Below are 23469 nucleotides of genomic sequence, written 5' to 3' on the forward strand. Positions count from 1 at the left end.
GGAGGCCTTCAGATGCTCCTGCCACTTTTGGTAGTGATGATAGTAGCAACCTCAGAATTGTGCACTTGACCATTTGGACTGTCATTTCTAAAAATCCATTGGAATGTCAACTTTCCAGAATCAAGGGGATCCAAGCCTTAATCTGTTCAGCAATTCTTCTGAAGGCAGCTGCAGTGTTACCACAGTCCTGAGTCGGGATGGGCCAGCCAGCAACCTAACATTCTGGCATTATTTTCTTCCCTTGAAATTTCTCTCCAGCAATATCTACATTGTAATTTATCCTATTTGAGGGATTTCACCTGGCTAATTCCGAGAAACTTTTTCCCTCCTTCCAAATCTTGTCATCCAATTCACAAGGGCAGGGGTGGGGGAGGCAGGGCAGGGAATCACAGGTATTCAAAAAAATCTTCCCAAACTCACTAGCAGCCAGAGAAATGCAAACAAACGCTGAGATGCCGCACTTGTGCATGTAGGAGTGGCGAATGTTTTAAAGTTGGTATTTCAGTAGGCATTGCTACAAGGCAAACTACCCCCAAACTTAGCGACAACACCCTTAAGATTCTTGGAATCTCCTATAACAAAAAGGGTCTAGGAGATGCACACTCCTGGTATCTTCGGACATCTCAAAATCAGAAAATGGTTTCATAGGTGCACCTTGAATTTGAGGGCTTACTTCAAAATTTACCCTGAGACTGAATTTTATTGACAACACTCCAGATTTGATCTCTACAGGTCCTTATTTTGAGAACTGTTTGCTTGCTAGGAAAGACCAGCCTGCCTCTCAACATTTCTCTAAACTGCTACATTACTAAACGGTTCCTTCTATCGTTTATCTCTGTCTTGTACTTTACCAGAGGCAGCCCAGAAGCAGCCATTTGTCCCTTTTAAGGTGCTTCCTGCCAATTTCCCTGGCCAGATCTTACCAAATGTGGCGAGTCCTGGAGTTCATTTCTGGGAAGAACCAGCCTCGGATGCTTTGCATCTTACATTTGACAATAGTGAGCAGAATTTGGTACCTGGATTAAATAAGAAGGGAGCAAGCGGTTCATCGCAAACTAAGGGTTTTATAGTGAAGATCTCCTGGGGAAAATAGTGTATTCTACTTCATTAGTCTTAAGGCTTGAAGATTTTGAGTTTGTGAATATATGCCTGCAGATAGAATTATCTTGCAAAATCTTTGAGGAGTCCAATATGTGTTAGGTGGATTTTCAAAAGAGTCACTAAAAATGTTTATATGAGGTTGGATAAATAGGAGAAAATTTTCATTCAATTCACTGTTATCTATGAAACACCCTTTTTTTTTTTTTTTTTTTTATAAATCCCTGCATGAGGAATGTGGGGTTGGAACCAGACAAAGTGTGAGGCATAGTCCCTGCTTTCAAATTAGGTAGTATTTTATACAATGATCTAAAAGTATGTGGTTACATACTGTTATATTTCAAGTGAGCACTCATTAAATAATTGCTTTTTCAATTTTTTCTTCTACCATAGATTCACATGTACATTCTTTCTTAATATTGGATTACTAATACTGAGAATACCCTATTTACAAAATTAGCCTTTTGTGTTATAAACTGATGGTTAATGTGAATTTAACTCATATCATCTGTAAAAGCAAGATTATAAAAAAGGAAATAATTGAAAATGTAGTACAGTAATACTATGTATAGGTAGTATAGTAGGATTCTGAAAGATTCTGTTTGGAAAAAAGTATGGTCGTATTTTGGGGCCAGGCTATTTCCTGCCTATTTCCCAATTCTATTCTTCTGCTTCTCTACAGGGTGACATCAGAGAGCAAGCATGGGTTTTGTCAGTAGATCTGGATTTGAATCCTGGATCTAGCACATAAAAGCTGTGCGGCAGTCGGTGAGTCACTGAAGGTCTCTGTAACTCAGTTTCTTCATGGGTAAAGCAGAGATGGTAACTTTACAACCCCTGCCACAATTCAGTGCCTGGCCAAGTGTAAGAACTCAGTGTGTGTTAAACAAATGAATGTCAGAGCTGTTGCTGGCATATGGCTAACATTTAAGGGCAGATCCCCTCCAGAGGCAGGGTTGTCACAGTGGTTATTCATTTGGAGAACATTCACCAGAACTGCTTCCACCTTGCTTTATTTTCCTCTGGGTAACATCTTGGTCCAACCGCTGTCAGCTCCCTTCGTGTTTAAGTGCCTGATATGATCTCCAATGATCAAGCATGGGTTTCTGCTTCATGCTCTTGATGGAGTTCAGGTTTTCTGATACTACTGCATCTGGAATCCCGATACCGTGGAATTCAGGTCTGTGGGTTGAACTGCAGACTTGACTTGTTCCTATGTTATTCTCCATTTTTGACTTGTGGCCAATCCCATGAAGTTAAATGAGAATTGGAGGCAGGAGCAGAGACGTGTCAGGTTTGAGGACAGAATCCATTTGACACAGATGTTATATATGCTAAAGTGACCAACCGACTGTCAGGGACAATAATTAGGGCAGAGGTCAGACAACGGGATGTGGGTGTGAGAGCCTGCTGTGGGTGGGAGAGAAGTCACAGTAAGTCATAGCCTGCCAATATTTGTCAGATTATATCCTCTTTACTACCTGAATGGTCTTGTTTGATTCTGCTGCAATTTTGCAACAATACAGGGTTACCCCTGCTACTCCTGGGCAGGCAGAGTTTTTTTCCCATCCAGACAATGCTGATGGAAGAGATACTAGCAGGAGATACCATTCAGATTAAATATGCCTTAGGGAAAACACTGTGACTTTGCAAATCTGGGCACTCCTACTTCATAATGAGTATCCTAAAACCCAGTGCACTTTCTCTCCTGGGACCAGTAAAAACATAGGGCCCCAAGGAAAAGCAGCAAAATATGGAAAGAAACTCTAGGATATACAAGGGAGCTGCTGACTTAGAAATGGTGACTTCTTCGTGCAAATGATTTCTTTGTCCAAACAGAACTAAACAGGGTACACTTATGGGTTAATGACTTTCATAATGATTAAAATAAGAAACTGATGATTGTTTTTGACCCATTAAAGCCAATTTCTTATGGTTCAACTTAAGACATTACCATATTCTCAATTAATGACTGTTTTTTTAAAGTTAGCATTTGGATAAAAGTTCCATTACTGAATTGGACAAATACTATTATTTGAAAGTGTAAGAGAATAGAAAAAGTATACGAATAATATTTATTACAGAACAATTTTTATTAATAAAAGCTTTCAACAAAAACCCATAATTCCACAAACTAACAGAGACTTGGAAGCATGCAAGTACTTCAGGCTGGAGAGGCATGTTTGTTCTTGACGAATTTATATATGATAAGTCCTCATGACATCCAATTAAAAAATGTATGGATAAATTGGCTTGGCATGATTAATAATTTAAAGTAAAATACAGACATAAGGGCAACTTAAACGTTGGTTTAATTTATGTGTGTCAATTCAAGGTCAGCGACTAGAAAGCCCTATTAATAAGAAATCTGAGGTCAAAAAGATCTTTAGGAAGCAACCACATACCTCTGTATATTTGAAGATCGAGGGCTAAAAATCCATTCCTGATGAACACCATTAAGCAAAGGATGTATAACATCCACGACACATCTGTTTCAAAAATGGCATATTTCCAAAATTATCCATTTCTTTACAAATAAACATTATTGTATTAGTAACTACAGAGAAGACTTCAGAATGATGTCCACAATATGCTAACTCTCACGAGGCTTCCCCGAGCTCTGTCTCAAAGCATCCACTTTAATCCTGGGGCTTTAGAAACATCTTCTTTACTTTAACTGTTGGTTTGATGTGTCCATTTTCATCTTCTTCATAGTTGGCACGGTCTCTTTTTTTGGCAAACTTTTTCCCAATTGTTCCCACCAAGGTCTCATATCTGTTAAGACGGTATGCAGCACAAGTTTAATTAAACAAACAAAAAACAAGGGAAGAGTCAAGTCTTGTCAGGACTATCAAATCAAAAAGGCAACAAGAAATATCAAAATGATGATTAAAAGAAACTGATTTAAAATTTAAGAACTTTTCAATGGGGGCGCCTGGGTGGCACAGCGGTTAAGCGTCTTCCTTCGGCTCAGGGCGTGATCCCGGCGCTATGGGATCGAGCCCCACATCAGGCTCCTCCGCTATGAGCCTGCTTCTTCCTCTCCCACTCCCCCTGCTTGTGTTCCCTCTCTCACTGGCTGTTTCTATCTCTGTCAAATAAATAAATAAAATCTTAAAAAAAAAAAAAAAAAGAACTTTTCTATGAATGATTAAATTCTTCACTGTTTTGTTTTTGCAGTATTCTAAATAAACTGAGACGTGTATCTTAAAATATGTATTAGAAGCAGAGCAGCACTGGACAAGAGCTCTCAACTGCCAGCCTCTGACAGGTATGAACTGCCCCCAGCCCAATTTAGAGAAAGCAGAAAGTCACTTTCCCGCTGGGGCACTCCATAGAAGACTGTGGGGAAGAGGAGCGCCCATGTAAGAGCCAGTGAATGCTGGGCCCAGATTATAACGTGGTTTTGAGGTGACTGTTACCTTCTGGCCATTTCTTCATCTGACACATCGAGCTCCACTGCCTCACCTTCAACTTCTTCAACTTTGTTCTTAGCATTCATCTGGAGCATTAATTTCTGAAAAATATAACAGCGCTTTCAGGGCTGGACCAGGCTTATTGAAGAAACTGGTATCAAATGTATTTGAAGGTAGAGAAACAGAAGTCACAATCTAGAGGACTAAACAAAATTTATGAAGGGGTTCTCTGTAATACCTTCCTCCACAATGTGCCAACAAAAGTCAGCTGTGAATGGAAAAAATAGTAAGACAAAGCCCCACTAGATTAGACTTCCTATTAATGAATTTAAATTGTATTTTAGATCGTAAATCTTATTTGTTACTTACATCTGAAGCAGGCACACTGCTAACACACTCTAGTGAGTGGGGGAAATAAAAATCAAACTTTCAGATTTCCTCCAAATTTCCCACCTTTGAGCCAAATGGAAGAAAACTACACCCAAGAATGATACTAAATGCAGTTTTTGGTGGTGGTGGAAGGGGGGTGGCAAATTACAGGATGGACGGGCTGGGAGGCTGGCTTTGACCTTATGGGGAGGACCGGCTTCATTCCACAACATGAGGGTGGATAAAGCATTCTACACGATGTCCATGTGCCACATTCTCACCTCCATTTCTTTTTCTCACATTATTAACCCTTTCTTGATCATTACCCCCTGACAAAAAAATTTTTTTTTAATGTACAATACCTTCTTTTTTAGCAAAGGCAGGATGAGGAAGGGAAAGCAGAAGAGAAACCAGTTTCAATTAGCTTTTCCAACACTTAAAGGACTGAAGAGAAAATAATTCTAGGAATACAAGCTCTGTGAGGGCACAGAATTCTGTTTCCTGCTGCATTTCCAGTGCCTCAAGAGGGCTGATGAACCTCAGGTACAGAATAAGTATTTATTGAATGAATAAGCTCCATGCTGGGTGTCACTAAAAACACATACAATACTAAAAACACGTTCTAGGGGCTCCTGGGTGGCTCAGTCAGTTAAGTATCCAACTCTTGATTTTGGCTCAGGTCATGATCTCAGGGTCCTGGGATTAGGCCTGTGCTGGGCTCTGCGCTCAGTGGGGAGCCTGCTCAAGATTCTTTCTCTCCCTCTCTGTCTGACCCCTCCCCACTCTCTCTCTCTCTCAAATAAATAAATCTTTTAAAAAAGTAGACTTTTATAAAAATGTGTTCTAAGTACATTCTGCTTATAATGAAGTAAGTGCTCTCAAGTTGGTATTTTTTTACAACCAGGTATACATACATAACCCTTACGTTTCATGACAGCTCAGATCTGCAAGCCAAACAGTTCAAAAGCTTTCCCCAGAGAGAATGTATTCAGTGTTACAGAGCAGCTGCCATGAAAGCCATCTTCTAATAGCCTCCCACATCAGGATCCTTTTCCCACGGTATGGGACATATCCTGGAGTGCTTGCCTGCGCCCAGCCCTAGTCCCTGGGCATCACACACTCATCATCTTTGCTCCCCCCTGACTCCCCCTTCACCCCACTGCCTTCTCTCTTCCTAATCTAAAGCTTTAAGCAGGCTAAGCCGAGGAAAATACCTATTATAAACAAAAACTTTTAGTGTTGACTTTGTGTAAACAGAACACCTTAATTATCATACACCCTCAAAAAAGGGGGAAAAAAAAAAAAGAGAAAACCCATAATCTTTAAATAAACTCGGGCGATTAACTTGGTTAACTATGATTCTCTATAGGCATCCTCAGAGAAGTGGTTTTCAACCAGGGGTAGTTTTGCTTACCAAGGGACCTTTGGGAATGTCTGGATACATTTTTGGTTGTCACAACTGGGGTGTGTGTGTGTGTGTGCACGCACACTACTGGTATCTAGTGGGTAGAGGCCAGGGATGCCCCTGAATACCTAAAAATACACGGGACAGCCCCAGCCACAAAGAATTATCTGGCTCCAGAAGTCAGTGGTGCCAGGGCTGAGAAACCCTGGCTTCAAGTGACAGTTCTAAAATGCAGCGTTATATCATATACCTCCATTTCATTAGTAGAGTACCTGACAGGATGGCTTTCAGTACATGTGCCAGAATTCTAATAAACGAAGGTCTGTGCTTCTCTACAAACCTGACCCAGGAAAATTCAAATCAACAGCTCATAAGGTGAATATTTACTTTTCAACAAACTTTCCAAAAGGTTCATTTAAAAATCTACTTACAAGCTTGGATTAAAACCTGCCCATTAAAAAGTCAAATTACTCAATTTTTAAGTCACATTTTCCATTAGAAAAGATACATTTACAGGCGCCAGAAAATAATTTTTCATAATAGCATCATATGAACAAAATCTGGATGTTCCTGTGAAAGAGTTGAGCTGAAACTCTAACACTCGCAGGGCACTGTCAGGGAGCGTGTGCTGCTGTATGAAACCATCTACTGACTCCACCATAAAACCAGGCTGCAAGGGCTGCAATTTCTTTAAATAGCTCCACTGGTATTTCAAGACTTATTATTTTGTATATATGAGAAGAAACGGTACCTGGTGGGAAAAAAACCGAAACCCAATTATTAGCAGAAAGAATTCAATTGGAAAATTTTAAAATTTGAAGCAATTATATTTAATACCTCAACCTCAGGATTAAATCCTCTGAATGACATTCTTCCATAGAGAAGATCTTCACATAACAAGAAACTCTGCTCTTCTATTATGAAACACCTAAGCGGGAAAATAAACCTGTATTAATAGCATGTCTACTTATAACAAAGCGCTGCAAATAAAAGTCAAGATTTCAAATGAAAAATCGATCTCACTTACGGTTCTTAGTAGAATCGAGTAAAAGTAAGGTAAGACTTTGAACACAGGGGTAGAAATAAAAAACTGATTACCTTGGCCGGCAAAGGCATTCGATGACAAGAGCTGGAGGCTGTAGGCACAGCCTCCTCTAAATTACACATTTAATTTGCATAAATGCCTACACAATGGAGAGACCTAGACTATTTATAATAAACCTGGATTTTTCTAAGCTGAAGCAGTTTCCTTGACGTTTACATCTCCCAACCCCACCAATTCTTACTAAGTTCTTATTAAATACTCTGAAATTGGAGTCCCAGACAGCTTTAAAAGAGTGTATTAGCTGGTGCTCTTAGCTGTAAACAATAATGACTGGCTTCAGCAAAGAAGGAATTCATTGAAAGGATACCAGGTATCTCACAGAATCACTGGGAAAGCTGGATGAGCAAGAATGGAAACAGGCAGAAATAAGGGTAAGCTAGGTTGTTGCCCCAAAACCAAAACCATGAAAAAAATCTACCCTAGTAAAAATGACTCTGCACCTGAGGGGGCTAAGCTCTGGACAGCAGAGGGCACTGGGAGGCCAGTGTTGCCCTGGAAAGAGGCTGCAGGTGCAACATTTCGGTCCCTAAAGGAAGTCTCCTCTGAGTCACCAGTTTATGACCCCAGTCCCAGGTGAGCATACCTGACCATAGTCTGAAACCATAAAACCATCAACCGTGAAGCACATTAGGAAAGTAAATACCTGGCCTTTAGGGCTTCTTTGGCAGAAAGGAGGCACTACTTCTTGTGTCAAGATTCACTCATTCACTCACTCAGCCAACACTTACTAAGCCAAACTGTGTGCCAGGCAGTGTTCTAGAAGCTGGAGAGTCAGCCGCAAATAAGGGTCTCTGCTCTCATGGAGGTCACATTCTAGAGTGGTGCCAAATGATAAATAAAAGATTTACTGCACAGTGGGAAAAAAATGAAGCAAGTTATTTCACACCTGGCCATAAGAAAGCAGCTGGTACCAAACTAGTGCTCCTACTGCAGCCAACGATAAAATAGGACTAAGTAGGGAACGATGAACAAATCAAAGCACAGGGTTGTGGTGCCTGAGAGAAAAAAACCAAAGTAAGTTTTCTGAGTGAAGGCAATGGATGTACAACTTCTGACTGGAGGCAACTTTTAAACTGTGGAGCAGGGAGTGGGAGCTGAAACTGAGCCCAGTCTCACCAAACTGAAGAGAGAGACAAACTGAAGTTCAGAGCTGCAGAGGGGGCTGAAGTATATGGGTCAAGATACCAGAGAAAGGGAGATACATAAAGAGATTCTGGGACCTGCATACATGGTCCCCTTGAATGTCTGGCCGAATACTAGGCTGTCTATGTGCAGGGCAAGTCCAACAGTGTCAGGGGAAAAAAAACAATTTCCAGAGAACAATTACCTGGTGCATTAGTTTCCTAGGACTGCTGTAAGAAATCACCACAAAATTGGTGGGTCAAAGCAACAGTACTTTATGCTCTCAATTTTGGAAGTCTACAGTCAGTTTCACTGGACAAAATCAAGGTGTTTGCAGAGCTGCGCTCCCTCCAGAGGCTGTAGGAGAGAATTCATTCCTTGCTTCTGCTGACAGCTAGGAGTCCTTGGCTTGTGATTGCATTACCCCAACCTCTCTCTCCATAGTCACACTGCCTTCTCTCCTATCTCCCTTTTATAAAGATAGATGTGATTGTATATACGGTCCACCCAGACAATCCAGAGCAATCTCCCCATCTAAAGATATTTAACTTAGTTACACCAGCAAAGTCAATTTTTGCGATATAAACATAGGTTCCAGCGACAAGGACCTGAATATTATTTGGGGGACCGTCTTCCAGCATACCATATCTGAGAATGAAAATATACCCTAAAACTATACGTTGAACAAATACAAGACCTTGCACAAAGGAGGGAAATGTCTGAGTTGTGTCTATCTAGAGTGGAGCAGCCAAGCTGAATATCCTGCAACAATGAACAGAAAGGTCACACCTCAGGAGTAGGGCACATCTAGGAGAAGTCAAGGCTGTAAAACAGGGACCAAGCTGATTGGCATGCAAATTAACTGCCTAAGGGAAAATTCAACACTTCATTAAGGAAGACAACAAAATCCAGGTACTAAACAATGCCATACATAATGGGAGACACACAATAAAAAGTTGCTAACATGTAAGGTGGCAAGAAAATGTGACCCATAAACAGAGGAAAAACAAATTATTAGAAAAAAAAGATGACGGCATTAATAGAAAAGGACCTTAAAACAGTTATTTTTTTTTAGATGGGGGGAGGAAGGACAGAGGACAGGGGAAGGGGGGAGAGGGGAGAGAGAGAGAAACTTCAGCAGGCTCCATGCCCAGCATAGGGCTCAATTTCACAAGCCTAAGATCATGACCTGAGTTGAAATCAAGAGTTGGACTTTTAACTGAGCCAACCAGGAGCCTCTAAAAACAGTTATAATAAATATGTTCAAGGATTTAAAGGAACACAGGAATGTAATGAAGACACAAATAGGGAACCTGAATTAAAATATGGAAACTATGAAAACTGACCAAATAGAAATTTTACAACAGAAAAAACAGTATCTGAAGTGAAAAATTAGAATAGTCTTGTATCTATTAAAGAAACTGAATTCATTATTAAGAATCTTTCCAGAGAGAAAACTCTAGATCCAGATGGCTTCACTGGTGAATTTTTTTAAAAAAGATTTTATTTATTTATTTGAGAGAGAGAAACAGAGATAGCAACAGAGATAGTGAGAGAGAGCACAAGCAGGGAAGAAGAGGGGGAAGCTGGCTCCCTGCTAAGCAGGGAGCCAGAGGCAGGGCTTGGCCACGGGTCCCTGGGATCATGACCCGAGCCAAAGGCAGACTCTCAACCTACTGAGCCACCCAGGCACCCATTCACTGGTGAATTTTATCAAAAATTTAAGGAAGAAATAATACCAATTTTACTCAAACTAAGAAATGAGGAGGGGACACTTCCCAACTCATGTTACAGCCCAAAATAAAGACATTATAAGAAACCTATAGAATATGCTCTATGAATATGGATATAAAAATAATTACTAAAATATTATCCAATTGTAAGAAATATATATATATATTACACACACACACACATATATATATATAAGAAATATATATATATATATTAAGAAAGTAAGAAATATATATATATATTACACACACACACATAAAACATGAATGCCAAGGGGTGTTTCAGAAATGTATGGTTGTTGTGACATTCAAAAATCAAGGTAATTCCCATGTTAACAGAGAAAAGAAGAAAAATCATATGATCATCTCATTAAAAGAGTCGTGACAAAACTCAACATCATTTATGAAAGTCTTCAGGAAACTGAGAAAGGAAAATCTCTCATGCTGATAAAGGACATTTATGAAAACACGTGAAAATTTATGAAAAATATTTGACACACAGAGAGAGAGCACAAGCAGGGGGAGCGGCAGGCTCCCTGCTGAGCAGGCAGTACCATGTGGGGGACTCGGTCCCAGGACTCTGGGATCATGACCTGAGCCAAAGGCAGAAGGTCAACGACTGAGCTTCCCAGGGGTCCCAGAAGTATGTAAGTTTTATCTCAAGAAACCAAACCAAACCAAACCAAACGCTATACAAACACTGAATTCTAGTTAACGATATGCATGTGCAACTTACTCTGAAATACACTAAAAATAAAATGGATTGACATGTATAGAGGAATGGATAAATATGTAATGTAAGATGCTAGAAAAAAGAACCATCTCATTTTTAAAAACGGGCAAAAGATTTGAATAGGGACTTCACAAAGGGAGATATGGAAATGCCAATAAGCACATAAGAGTTCTTTAACATTATTAGTCACCAGGAAAATGCAAATTAAAAATCATGAGATACCACTAGGATGACAGAATAGATAAAATTAAAAAGGTAACACCAAATGTTGGAAGGACATGGAAAAATCAGAACTCTTCTTTCTTAGTGAAAGTGTAATAAAACGGAGCAATCACTGTGGAAACCGGCCTGAAAGTTCCTCATAAAGTGAACTATACGCCAACCTTATGACGCAGCAATTCCACTTTTACCGAAGAGAAACTGTAAGCAGAAAGAGTTAAGGGTCCCTCCACAAAAAAAGACAAGACACAGCACAACACCAGAGAAGTCAATTTAGGCCCCCAGTTATTTTCCAGCACTTCTAGCTTGACTTTGTAGGAGGTGTCAGAATCACAAAGAAATGCAAAAACCTCAGTAGTTAAAGATTAAAAAAAAAAACAAACAAAGAGAAAGCAAAAACTAACATTCTACCATGCCAGGTATCGAATCAGAGACAATAAACCACTGGTAAGACTCCCTGTGCTGTTTCAAAAGTAAGCAAGGCCTTGCATCAGGAGCCCAAGACCCCGCCCCATCCAGTTTCTGCCAGCTCTAGGAGCACTCCCATTAGCCCCTTCCCCTGGTTGGACAGTTACCTCAGCTTCACTGTAAAGTTAGTCTCCGCCCTCAGAGGAGCACAAGCTTCATTAACATAACAGGATACATATATAGGCATGTTTTTTAAGTATGCCTACACGACCTCCTGTCTTTACACGTGATGACAAAGCTCCCCTTTCTGAATATTCATCCTAACCCTAAATAAAAGAAACCCACTAACCCTCACTTGGGAGAATCATGGCTTTGGAAGGTATTCCCCGTCATCTCTATTTGCGGCAAAACCTTCCCTTTGTGTGACAACTCCACCCAGAGTAGTCCTTATCTGTAACTCAGCAAGGAGTGAACTCACGTTAGTTCAGCTACAAAATGAAAACAGGATTCTATCCAATTCATTCAAATTTTTTTTAATCTAAAGAATTTATCTTTGGTTGCTGTATGAAAAGTGGTCTGGGCGGGCTTCTTGGGTGGATGACATCTGAGCCAAGTTCAGAAGGCAATGAGGAACACAACATGATGCCTGGGGAAGAACAGTGGGGGACCCGTTAAAGACCCTGAAAACTGAGTGTAAGGGGCCCACCTGAGAAACAGTGTGGAGGCCTCCGTGACCTGGAAGGAGTGACAGAAGGGAACACTGGTAGGAGATCAAAATTATTTTCACGGTGAGACTAAGATGTTGTCTTCTTGGTTGACACACAAAGGGTGCAAAAGCAATTGAGTCAGAGCTCATCTTGGCACGAATGAAAGTAGGGACACCATACATGCTAGTAGTCACTGTTGGTTTTCAAAGTCTTTTTTTAGAAAAGGGAAAGAAGCCAATAAGAATGTTCTCGATGAGGCAGTAAAAAAAATTAATTTTCATTAATCTCGATCCTTGATTACACTTTTCAAAAATATTCTGCATGCAAAATGGAAAGTACTTCTGCATAGTGAAGCATGATGACCATCTTGAGGAAATGCACTTGTGTGATCGAGTTCTGAGTTGAATTAGCCACTTTTTTCATGGAACATTAGAACTATGGTTATTCAGACTTGGGTACCTGGCAGAAATTTTTCTGAAAATAAATCAAATGAACTTGTTACTTCAAAGGAACAACTAACAGTACTTGTTGCCAGTTACAAAATTCAAGCGTTTGAGCAAAAATTAGAATTCTGAATAGCTTGTTTATGTCATCTTCGGCTTGAGAGCTTCTCATACTTAAAAGATTTTTCTGATAAAACCCATGGTAATATTAATGAATATGGTTTTTGATACTATATAAGGAAACGAGTTAACATTTAGAAAATCTATACAACTCGCTGAACTAATATTTTCCAAATGAGAAATACATGATGTTATGAAATCATGCATGGATAAAAGATCTATTCCAAATGCAAGGCAGACTAATGATTATGAAAAATGTATTGACACTTTGAGATTCCATACTGCAGTTAAAGAAGCTACTAGTTATTGGGTTTTGGAGTAGGGTCAAAAAGTTATCCGAAAAGGCTATTTTAATACCCCCCTTATTAAAAGATTTTATTTATTTGACAGAGAGAGAGAGCAAGAGAGGGAACACGAGCAGGGGGAGTGGGAGAGGAAGAAGCAGGCTTCCTGCTGAGCAGGGAGCCCGATGTGGGGCTCGATCTCAGTACCCAGGGATCATGACCTGAGCTGAAGACAGATGCTTAACGACTGAGCCACCCAGGTGCCCCTACTCTTCCCCTTTCAATTACATCACCTGTGTAAGGGCGGATTTTCTTCATGCGCCTCAACCAAAACAATAGACTACAACAGGCTGCGTGCAGGACTTAAGAGACTCTACCCAGAGAATCAACCCATCTTCTGTTAATGCCAGACATTAGAAGATTCACAAAAATGTAAGATAATGCTATTCTTCTCATGAACATTTTTTGGTCTTAGGAAACAGTTATTTTCCTTCCTTCCTTCCTTCTTTTCCTTCCTTCCTCCCTCCCTCCCACCTTCCCTCCCTCCCTTCTTTCCAAAGATTTTATTTATTTATTTGACACAGAGAAAGACAGAGAGAGGGAGAGAGCAAACACAAGCAGGGGGAGCAGCAGAGAGAGAAGAAGGCTCCTCACTGAGCAGGGAGCACAATGTGGGGCCCAATGCCAGGACCCTGGGATCATGACCTGAGCCAAAGGCAGATGCTTAACCAACTGGGCCACCCAGGCACCCTGGGAAACAATTATTTTTCATGAAAAATGTGTTATTTATATTAACAACACGAGTCTGCCTTTAAAGTGAGCATTTAAAAAATTTTCTTGTAATTTCTTACACAGTAAATATCGACATGAAAGAAACCACACAAATAGAAGCTCTTCAGGGGTTTAAGTAATTTTATAAAATGAAAGAAGGTTCTTGAGCCCAAAACTTTGAGAACCACTGTTCTTTGGGTTCTTCTTTCCTTGGCTCTCTAGTTCAGCCAGCACCTTCAAGACCCTTTAGGAAACCCCCTCCCTGAGGGCACACATTCTCCAGAACCTTCTTCCTTTTCCATAAACATGGGATTCCCTCTCAGTTGCCTAATCTGCAGCTGATAAAACCTCATCCCTCTCCCAAATCCATCACCCCTCAGGAAAGCACCACAACTACACATTTTATGCACTCACTTAAGACAAAAGACAGATCCAAAGGCTAGGAATGGATGCACAGCAGGACCACACTCCCGTCAGAGGGCTTTCCCAGAGGTTTCCACTGACACAATAATATAAAAAGGAGCACAGGTATTTTGTTATCTATAAGCAATTTCAATAATTAGGAAAATTAATTAAATACAGAGTTAGCAAAACACTAAATATTCTAAAACTTAACTGTAAGCATTACATATTTTAATATCCTTATTTCTGTTAATAAGGATCCATAATTTTAGAGCCAAAACACATCCAGGATATTATCTTATTTCATCTATTTTTAAAGATGAGAAGCTACTACTCAAAAAAACAAAAAAAACCCAAAAAACAAAAAAAACCCCAGACTTGTCTTAAAGCCACAAATAACATGCATGGCAAAGCAGGGGAAAAAAAATCACTGTAGGGAAACAATTCTCTATAGGTTTCTTCTGTGAATGAGATACTAACTGCCCTTTTGGTCTGGAACATCTTTTGAGGGATGTGTGAACCACTCTGAAAGGCAGAGCTATTGTCTTCCTTTGGAGCGAAGTGCAGACTTGCTTAATGTCCAATATAAAATGTCTTTCTTGGGGGCTCCGGGCAAGTCAGCTTGCAGTCCAGTATTAAAGATACAGGTTTCCAGGGTGCCTAGGTGGCTCAGTCGTTAAGCCTCTGCCTTCGGCTCAGAGCGAGATCCTGGCGTTCTGGGATCGAGCCCCGCATCAGGCTCCTCTGCTGGGAGCCTGCTTCTTCCTCTCCCATTCCCACTCCCCCTGCTTGTGTTCCCTCTATCACTGGCTGTCTCTCTCTCACTCAAATAAATAAAATCTTTAAAAAAAAAAAAAAAAAGATACAGGTTTCCTAAACTGAAGACTGCTCAGCTGTGACACAAACCTATTATGGGCCACACATACAGGTGGGCCTCGCCACATCATCCCCCATAAAATTTGAGGGACGAGGGGGAAATGATGCCAAAGAGCTGCTCATACTGTCTGCTGTGGTGTGAGGAATGAAGTCCTGTGTCTGACCCAAAAGTCTTGTACCTTCCACCATGAAACCGTGGCCCACTAACCTGTTCATTTACAAGTAGGGTACAGTCTCAGATCTCACAATTCCTGACATTCATTAGGCCACAATATGCAAGCACAAGAAGATGGTAGCCAAATATACTTTTAAAGCAACATCCTATGGCAAAAAAGCAATTAAACTGGCTATTGTCTGGACGGGAGCACATTCTTTGGAGAAAAACAATGTGGCAAAAATACCACACAATCTTTGATCTGGTAAATTCTACTTGCAGGAATTTATACCAAGCATTTTCTATCAGGTTCCCTGGAAACAGGCTTTGAGACAGGATTGTGCACATAAGTATTGTCGGCCAGTGCTATTTGGGAGATGCCCCTCTATGGAAATGAGGACAGCAGGACTGGGCGGGAGGAGGTGACTTGCAATGTGGCTACACTAAAGCCTCAGCCTCTATGAGGAGCTCTGGGGGGTGGGGGGCAGGGTTCAGAAGGCCCTGCTGGTGTTCCCAGTTGAGGCAAAGCAGTTAAAGCAGTTCCTCACCCCCCTCACTGCTCAGGCACTGGCTAGTGGTAGCCTCTCAGGGGAGCTGTGGACTGAACAGCCCTAATGTCCTCACTGAATTACAAGGTGATATGGCTGACATCACAGATGGCAACCTCTAAGACTTCCAGAGCACATACACTGCAAAGCCTCCAATTTCAAAAAGAGCAGTAACCTTCTGGAATAATTCAGATGATACTACCAAGGAAAAACTTGCAAATACAAAAGAGCAGGAAGGAATGGGTGAATTTAATAATATTCAAGTATAAGGCAGTACACATGCCAGCAGTGTTTATTGCACTTTGTGCCTGACATGTTGTGGTAAGGGCGTCACATACCTTAGCTTATTTACATCTCGAAATGTATGTGATAGACACTGTCATCGTACCCAATACACAGAGGACAAAAGAGGAGATACACACCTTGCCCAAGGTCACAAGTAAGCAAGTGGCAGAGCTGGGCATCAAACACAGATCTGCCCGATTCCGGAGCCCATGCACTTAATTAACCAATCCATGCCAATGGCTCCCTATTTGGGGTATTAAAAACCACACATTCTGAAGACATACCATCCATTTTTCTCTCCAGATTTACTTCTCATTATTTCCCCCCACTCTGTATCCTGGGACGCTGATTTGAATGTTATACGTAGAAGGGGTCCTTTGCAGTCTGGAACCAGGCTTCCTTCCTGTGGGATTACCTCAGGGTGGCTATGCCCTCTTAGGAATAGCAGCTCTTGTAAGATGTCTTCAGATTCAGTAACCACTCCCTCCCCTTGACCCTCTGGGCCTGGAGTGGAAATTGCTCCCACCACACAAGCTATGGGGTATGCACTGTCCTTGGTGGCTTCCCTGTGCCCTACTCTGTTATACTCTCAAATTACCCAATTTGACAGTGTCACCTTTTCCTGCCAACGACTTAAACCTAATATACACATCTATACACAAACAGGCACTGAATGGTGGCAAAGGTTTATTATTTACTGCTAGGGTCAGACCCTATACAGTACAACATACGTATTACAAATACATATGTTGAAATCTTAACTCCCATAGATGATGGTATTTGGAGACGAGGCCTTTGGGAGGTGGCTGAAGTCAGGCGGGTGGGGCCCTCATAAACGGGATTATCATTTTACAAAAGAGACTCCACAGACTTCCCTAGACCTGGGGCACCTGGGTGGCACAGTCGGTTAAGCCTCTGACTCTTGGTTTCAGCTTAGGTTGTGATCTTGGCATCACGGAGATGGAGCCCTGAATTGGCTCCACACTTAGCATTGAGTCTGCCTGAAACTCTCCCTCTGCCCCTAACACCCCACTTCCCACCCCACTCACTCTCTCAAATAAATAAATAAATAAATAAATCTTAAAAAGAAAAGAAAAGAAAAGAAAAGAAAAGAAAAGAAAAGAAAAGAAAAGAAAAAGAAGCCCCTAGCCCCTTTCACCAGGTGAGGACCCAGTGAGAAGGTGCTGGTTATGAACCAGGGAGATGGCCGTATCACGAAAACACGACCTGGGTAGCGCCTCAATTTTAGATTTCCAGCCTAGAGAACTATGAGAAATAAACTTGTTCTTTTTTAAAAAAATTGATATTATTTATTTTTATTTGTCAGAGAGAGACCAAGAGAGAAAAAGCCTGCACAAGCAGGGGGAGTGGCAGGCAGAGAGGGAAGCAGGCTCCCCGTGGAGCAAGGCAGCGATGCTGGACTCCATCCCAGGACCCTGGGATCATGACCTGAGCTGAAGGCAGAGTGCTTAACTGACTGAATCACCCAGGCGACCCTCTGTTCTTTATAAGCTACGAATTCTGTGGTATTTTGTTATAGTAGCCCAAAAGGATGGAGACATTTGCCTCCTAGGAAAGGAATCTAAAGGTCATTTTTCTGGGAATATGTTATGTTGGGGGGAAAAATACTGAAAACAAGACAGAAACCATCCTGTCCCTCAATAAAAGTAAAAAAAAAAAAAAAAATCTGGAATACTTTGTGCAAGATTAGTCAAGGCATAAAATTAAATTATAGCTCCTTACCAATAATGGTCCCTTCCTACACCATCCTGCCCCCCAAATCCACACCGTCTCTGTCATTGTCTTCCCCTTCCTCATGGCCACCTTGCTTCCTTGGAGAAGCAACAGAGAAAAGCACACAGAGAAGCAAGCAGAGAAGCAAGCAGAGAAAACAAAGTACCTTCCTTCCAGAAAAGATCCAGAGAAGGTCAGCCAAATGAACAAGGGAATACAACATGTTAAACACAAAAAATTAGGTATGGAAAGAAAAAAAAAACATAAATGTGCCTGAATAAGCAGCATCTTCCACCATCTGACAAAGTTTAAATAAAACTACCATACCACAGAGCTCACTAAGGTAAGAACACCACTGAGGAGACATGATAGCTTTAAGAAGAATTTAGGTAAAAATCAATGGATGATATGAATCTATCACTCCTTTATTCAAAATTATTCTCAAGCACCAACCACGCTTAGAGGTGGAAGACGAACAGTCTAGTATGGTATCCCAGCCTTAGCCGTGACCAGTCGGCTGACTGGGCAAGTTACTCTCTCAAGCTTCAGATTCCTCATCTATAAAACAGATGGAATGACAGTAGCCAGCTCCTAGGTCTGCTCTGAGGATTACATAATTAAGAGATTTAAAGTGCTTAGCTCTCAGTTCCTGGCACATGTTAGACTCAATAAATGTCAGCTAAGATGACTGGTATTAAAAGCAGTAAAAATTAAAAAAAAAAAAAAAAAGAAAGAAAAAGAAAAAGGAAAAGAAAAGAAACACACCAAAAACTCTTGACTTGCTTTTAAGAAGCCCAGATTAATGAAGAACGCTATTATTCAAACAAAACTGGAGAGGCCTAAAGTACACACCTTCTAACTTAATCTTCAAACTTCAAACTGTGACAAGGAGCACACCACAGATTCTCATAAAAGCTCCCCAGTTATTACCAGAGATGAGTGGGCTAGATTCCTTTATTCGTTATAGAAAAAGAACAATGGTATCAATGAGGACCAGTAAAAATGTATAAATCCAAGAAGAACTTACATAGATTTAATAATTTTAGAAAATTATTTGCAAAGCTAATTGAAGAAACTGAACAGATATTATTTTACAGGCTTTGTGTCACTGGAATGATGAGTCCCATTTACAGGGATTTCCCTCTGAAGGCCCAAAGCATCATTAATATAATTTCTAATTAACCTACTCTTTTTCTTTAAGCTCTGGCAAATCCAAATACCAGTGCTCTTCACTAATGATTTTCTTTTCTTCCTCTTCTAGTTGCTTCTTGGTCTCCGAGTCCAGTCCCCTTTGCATGAACTGTCAAAACAAAACAAAATCAGTGTCAGCAACTAGTTTTCTCAACTTAGAGTTGAAGAAAACTCCAATAACTTTATTCCTCCATGTGCTTCTCTCATTTCTTCAGGAATACCATCTCAGGGGTGAGGGTGGAGGTGCCGGGACCAAAGTGGCTTAGCTCTGCCCTTGAGAACGTCACACCAGGATGGCAGGAGCCCACTAGAGCACATAAAAAGGAATGTGGACTTCCTTCAGAAGACTTCGGAAAGATCTTTGCTGTACTTTAGTTTGTCTAATTTAGTAAAAACAAACAATAAAAAACTGTATTTGATAAGCAGCTCATAAATATTTCAGTTTTACATAGTAGCCAGTCTGGAAGGGCTAAGACAAAAGACACAGATCAGGACAGGCAGGTAGAGACGGGAAGTGAGAGCAGAAAGAGGAAAGACTCAGTACTTTCTGAATCTCTTGATGATCCACGAGCCCACTGGTCTTTGTACTTGTTGTTCTTGGTCTGGAATGCCTTTTCTCATGCTCCTCCACCTGGGCAATTCCTAGCCCTTCTGATATATAGGAAAAGCTACTCCATCTCTGTGAAATAATCTCTGACACATTTAAGCCAAATTGGCATGTCCTGGCTTTGCACCATACTCTAGCAATATAAGACAGGGGTACATAGGATCTCCCTGTACGTTTTTTGCAACTTCCTGTGAATCCACCATTATTTTAAATAAAAGGAAATGTTTGCACTCTACCTAAAGTGTTTTATAGTCTTCATCCTTTTATCTGTGTCTATACTCTTACCCAGGAAAGAACTGGCAGTTTCTGGAATGCATAACTTGTACTTCCTAGTCCTTCTGCCTCTGCTACTCAACATCATGTTTCCATTTTCTACCTGGCAAAACATTCACTTGTAAAGGCCCAGAGCACATGTCCTTTGGGCCTTCCCTGACTGTTGTTTGGCTAAGCTCTTCACAGACCTGTTCCCATAAAAGAACATCTTTCCCTACGTCTAAGAGCCTTATAAGCACTGGCTTATTGTTCATTATGCTTCTTCTGTGTCTCCCAAAAGACAGAGATTCGGAATAGCAGACCATGTCTCTTGCTCATCTTTTATTACTAGTACTCAAGCTGCGGCTGGTATATAAAAGTTCAGTAAAGGTTCTCTGAGGGTGGTGAAGCGTCTGCCTTCTGCTCAGGTCAGTCAGCACTGGGCTCCCTGCTCAGCGGAGAGCCTGTTTCTCCCTCTCCCTCTGCTGCTCTCCCTGCTTGTGCATTCACTCTCTGTCTCTGTCAAATAAATAAATAAAAATCTTAAAAAAATAAATTAAAAAATAAATGTTCTCTGCATGTAAATCCAGACTTCTCTTATTTTTGCAGACTCTCTTTCTTGGATGGTTCTCTTTAAACCCAGATGCCTCATTTCATCACTTATATTCTTGGTGATACAACTCACCAATCCTACCCAACTGCCTTTTTATCTCCTATTTTTAGTCAAGTAGGTATTATTTATGGAATATAAAATAGCTATATATGTATGTGTGCGTGCATGTATTATGTACCCATGGGAAGGCTAGAACACCCTGTAGAATATGAATCAAGCAACTCCAGATTTAGGTAGCAATCCAATTCCCTGACTCTACAGGATCTAAGAACTATCTATTAAAGCTTAGTGATTTGCTTTACTCAAAGTGAGGGCCTACAGCAGGTATCACAAATTACAGTCCTTAGGCTGGACATCAATTGTTGTAAATAAAGTTTTTTTTTTTAAGATTTTATTTATTTATTTGACAGAGAGACAGCCAGCGAGAAAGGGAACACAAGCTGGGGGAGTGGGAGAGGAAGAAGCAGGCTCCCAGCGGAGGGGCCTGATGTGGGGCTCGATCCCAGAACGCCGGGATCACGCCCTGAGCTGAAGGCAGACGCTTAAAGACTGTGCTACCCAGGGACCCCTTAAATAAAGTTTTATTGGACCAAAGATATGCTCATTTGGTTCTGAGCTACAAAGGCAGAGGTGAGTAGGTGCAATAGTGACAGTATGGCCCACAAGCCTAAAGTATTTATTATCCATCTCTTTACAGAAAGAGTTTACTAACTCTTTTCTTAAGAGCCCCAAAGAGCTAAAATCACAAATAAGTGTCCTCTCTACAATCATTCCATCACACTGACAGAAATAACACCTACATCCTTCACTTTCTACTTGCCATCAGGTTCACTTTCCAGTCCCCAACAAGTGACCAAGTCAGAGGATTTCAGGTACACTTGAAAACAAATGTATTAGTATTAAATCCTCAACTCTTTCATTCTTGCTCTATACTGAGCTCTGGCTGAACAGCTACGCTGGATACAGCAACCTAATGCAGCTGCTCCATTCATTCTCACAGGATACTCCACTCTATCTGTATTTTTATTATCTCCTGCTATCCTGCCAATAAATTCTCGTCAATGACTGAGGCTGCTAACCCAACTAGAAAATCTGTGTAATTTCTCCCCCTCTCCTTTGCTTCCAAAGTCCCGTTGAGTCTTCCCCTCAGTGGGGTAGGGGTTGACACTTTTTTTAAGGTAACTTCTTCCTTCCTCTTTAGTCGGATCTTTGGTCTGAGTCCTAATCACTCAAGCACATCTTCATTTGATGTGCCTGCTTTGCCAATCCACTCTACTTCTCTGATTACAAACCATAAGTCAAAAGAAGAATCTGTTGGGTAAAAATTCAAGTTTTGCTAATATGTATGAAAGAAGTACTTTAGAAACTGTAAGTTATATGATTTACCCTCCATCCTCACTCACCCTATTCATCCCTAGTTACACCCTAGCTCAGCTACAAATCTGGCACAAGCAACATTTACTCTCCAATCTGTCAAAACATTCTTTATGCCTTTCTTCCTTTTTTTCTGGAAATTACTCTCTAACCATGACCAGTTAACACTGTGCTGTAGTGTTCAGCAACAAGCAGTACCAAGTAGCAGTTAAGAGCAGGGGCTTTGGAGCCAGACTGCCTGAGTTTGGTTTTGTCTACTACCACTTGTTAGCTATGTAACTTTGGCCAAGTTACTTAATTGTCTGTCTCAGTGCTTCAGCTGTAAGACAGGTGTAATAACCGTATCTACCTCATAGTGTTATCAGATGGATTTTATGGGCTGATATATGCAAAGCACTTAGAACAGCTGTCTGGAACCTGCCAAAAACTATAAGTGTTTGCTATTATTATTATTCAAGTTTTTAAGGCCTGGCTGTTTTCCCTGTTTTAAATCCTGTATTCCTTTTTAAATACCCTTGTCTTTTTTTTTTCCACTTTAAAATTATTAAAGTGATTCAGTTTAGAATCTAAAAATCAATTTTGCTTAAAGTCAATGACATTCACCTTAACTGTTCTAATTCTATTCCTACCGCCATTGCGACCAGATCATCAGAACTTCTAGCTTCTGAATGCAATTTTGTCCCCTGTCAGGTCCCTCTTTCATCAATGTATTCTCCACAGGGCAGTTAAAGTAACTTTGAAAATTAAGAAGGACAGCTAAAATGCTGTTAATCCGTGCTCAATCGCTTCCCCATGTTCACAAAGGAAAAAAAAAATCCTTAATCTGGCCAAAAATCCTCACCTGTTGTGGCCACTGGCTACTTTTCCAGGCCCACTTTTTGCTACTTGCTTTCCAGACATGCTGAATTATCTTTAGTTCTTGGAAATCCCAATGGATTTCTTGGGGTTTGCGTCTTAGACTTCTGAACTCGCTTTTCCCTGGGTTTACCTTGCCATGCGCCCACCCTCCCATCTACCCTTCAATCTCTACTTTAGGGCCACTTCCCGCAGAAGCCAAGTAAGCGCCTAGGGCTTCAGGCGCTCCGAGCATCACCGCACTCAGTGCCACGGCATCCTACTTGCTTACGTGTCTCTCTTTCCTATCCCACCGCGGGCTTTATGAGGGAATCCCCCGGATTCACAATCCAGTTCCTAGTGCCTGAGGCAGAGCAAGCGCTAAACGAATGAATGAATGTCCAAGCTGGTGGCCCTCGTGCCTTTCCTGGTGCCTCCCTTCGTCTGCCCCCGCTGCCCCGGCCAGGTCCGGAAGCCCAGGTACCCCTGTTTCCCCACCCGTCTCCCCGGCGTCCCCGCACCTTCATGCGCAGCAGGTTCTTGGACAATTTCGTCTTGCGCTCGGCCGCCATATTGGCTCCTTCTCGGAGCCGCGATTCACCACCAGCTCCCAATGCGCACGCGCAGTAGTGCGTGCGTCGTGGCGTCATCTCACGCAACTCACGT

The 23469-nt window shown here is 41.2% G+C and overlaps 1 protein-coding gene and 1 long non-coding RNA gene across 2 annotated transcripts; one reads left to right on the forward strand and one right to left on the reverse strand.

Moving 5' to 3' along the window:
• The first annotated feature begins 1294 nt into the window (after positions 1-1294).
• On the forward strand, positions 1295-5706 carry LOC130544169 (uncharacterized). Its single transcript, XR_008960206.1, has 2 exons — positions 1295-1866; positions 4279-5706. It is a non-coding gene; the product is annotated as an uncharacterized LOC130544169 (long non-coding RNA).
• On the reverse strand, positions 3173-23433 carry MPHOSPH6 (M-phase phosphoprotein 6). Its single transcript, XM_026495316.4, has 5 exons — positions 23325-23433; positions 19120-19232; positions 7126-7216; positions 4521-4615; positions 3173-3873 (listed from the first exon to the last, which is right to left on the reverse strand). Exons 1-5 carry the CDS (start codon positions 23373-23375, stop codon positions 3738-3740), a joined length of 486 nt encoding a protein of 161 aa, XP_026351101.1. The 5' UTR covers positions 23376-23433; the 3' UTR covers positions 3173-3737.
• Positions 23434-23469: the final 36 nt, after the last annotated feature.

The sequence above is a fragment of the Ursus arctos genome, unplaced genomic scaffold (assembly GCF_023065955.2).
Source record: "Ursus arctos isolate Adak ecotype North America unplaced genomic scaffold, UrsArc2.0 scaffold_19, whole genome shotgun sequence".
NCBI classification, from domain to species: domain Eukaryota; kingdom Metazoa; phylum Chordata; class Mammalia; order Carnivora; family Ursidae; genus Ursus; species Ursus arctos.